The sequence below is a fragment of the Arachis ipaensis genome, chromosome B09, assembly GCF_000816755.2.
Source record: "Arachis ipaensis cultivar K30076 chromosome B09, Araip1.1, whole genome shotgun sequence".
NCBI lineage: Eukaryota > Viridiplantae > Streptophyta > Magnoliopsida > Fabales > Fabaceae > Arachis > Arachis ipaensis.
In genome coordinates, this window is record NC_029793.2 from 3,999,989 (window position 1) to 4,001,349 (window position 1,361).

A 1,361-nucleotide genomic window follows, 5' to 3' on the forward strand; every position below is an offset into this window, starting at 1 on the left:
TTAGAGTTCATAAAATAAAATTAATAATATATAATAAGAGTATTTTGTCATTTTCTATAATAAGAATATTGTAGTCATTTTTTATAAAAACATAATATTAATTTAGATCAGTGCAAGATTTGATTTGATTCACCATTTTTTTGGTTAAATCAATTTGTCTAGCCTAATTTTGACAAAAATAACATGATTTAATTGATTATAGGTTAAATTTTAATTACTGAAAAATATTTTTAAAAAAAAAAGACGTTTTAAGCGTCTTTATCTGAGTGACTCCCAATTTATTATGTTTATCTTTTTTTAAGTTAGTTATACTTATCTTTCTATGATAGAATCATTTAAAGATTTTGGTTATTTTAGCTTATTTTAAAATTTAAAATAAATTTAATAATTAGTATAAATAAACAACATTGTTTTCTCATATACAACTAACAACAATAACGTACAATAAAAATTATTCATCTTTTCTTTTCTTAATTTTATTAAATATCAATATTAATTATAATCTTGCATCGTACATACAAACATAATCCTCCTTCAATTCCGAATAAATTAAAGAAGGTATACTATTATACTACCTCATCAGTAGAAAATGCATAGTAATTAAGAATATATAATTAAAATTAAATTACAATAGCTAAAATAGTTTTGACGTCTCAAACAACTTAATAATTAATATATCCTAATAATTAGATTAGTGACAATACACTATGGACACTTTTTTTTTTCATTATCATAAATAATTAATGCCATATAGCATCGTGAGGAATCAACCTTCTCCTTCTCTCATTGTTACAGATTGACTGCTCAAGATGTTATATATTGTCACATTTTAATTTGTTTACCAAAAAAGGATTCATACTCATACATGTTAATTAGAATCCACTACCATATGCAGGTGCCCAGAAATCAGCTCCATTTTCATTTCCAACATGTTGGGTGAAGGATACAGGTACCAAGCACAATCCTCTACTCCTCAAATCCTTTGCCTTATTATCTTTTGAATCCTGAATTTTTTTTCATAAATAAAATTAATTAATTAATAGGTTTAAATAATTTTTTCCTTACATTAAAGAATTCCAATTTTTTTTAGTCCAAACATTTCAACTATTTCTAAAATAATTTTATTTTTGAAATAATTAAGTTTATTGTTTAAAGGTTTAATTACTCTATTGGTCTCTATAATTTCACCGAATTTTCAATTAGGTCCCTATATTTTTTTCTTTTTAATTGAGTTCCTATATTACTTTCAATTTTATAATGAGATTCTTTTTAGTGTAAAAAATATTAGAATTAATTGGATATTTTTTTCACAAATTAAAGGTATCTATAATTAATTAAGAATCTAACTAAATTTTTTATCA

The 1,361-nt window shown here is 22.3% G+C and overlaps 1 protein-coding gene across 1 annotated transcript in view; it reads right to left on the minus strand.

The window, feature by feature from the left end:
* Positions 517-1,361, minus strand: part of LOC107617848 (transcription factor bHLH68) — a gene marked incomplete in the record, with an annotated part of 9,779 nt that continues 8,934 nt past the window's right edge. The window contains 1 exon segment of the mRNA XM_016319717.2: positions 517-1,004. Coding sequence (XP_016175203.1) covers positions 873-1,004 — 132 coding nt within the window.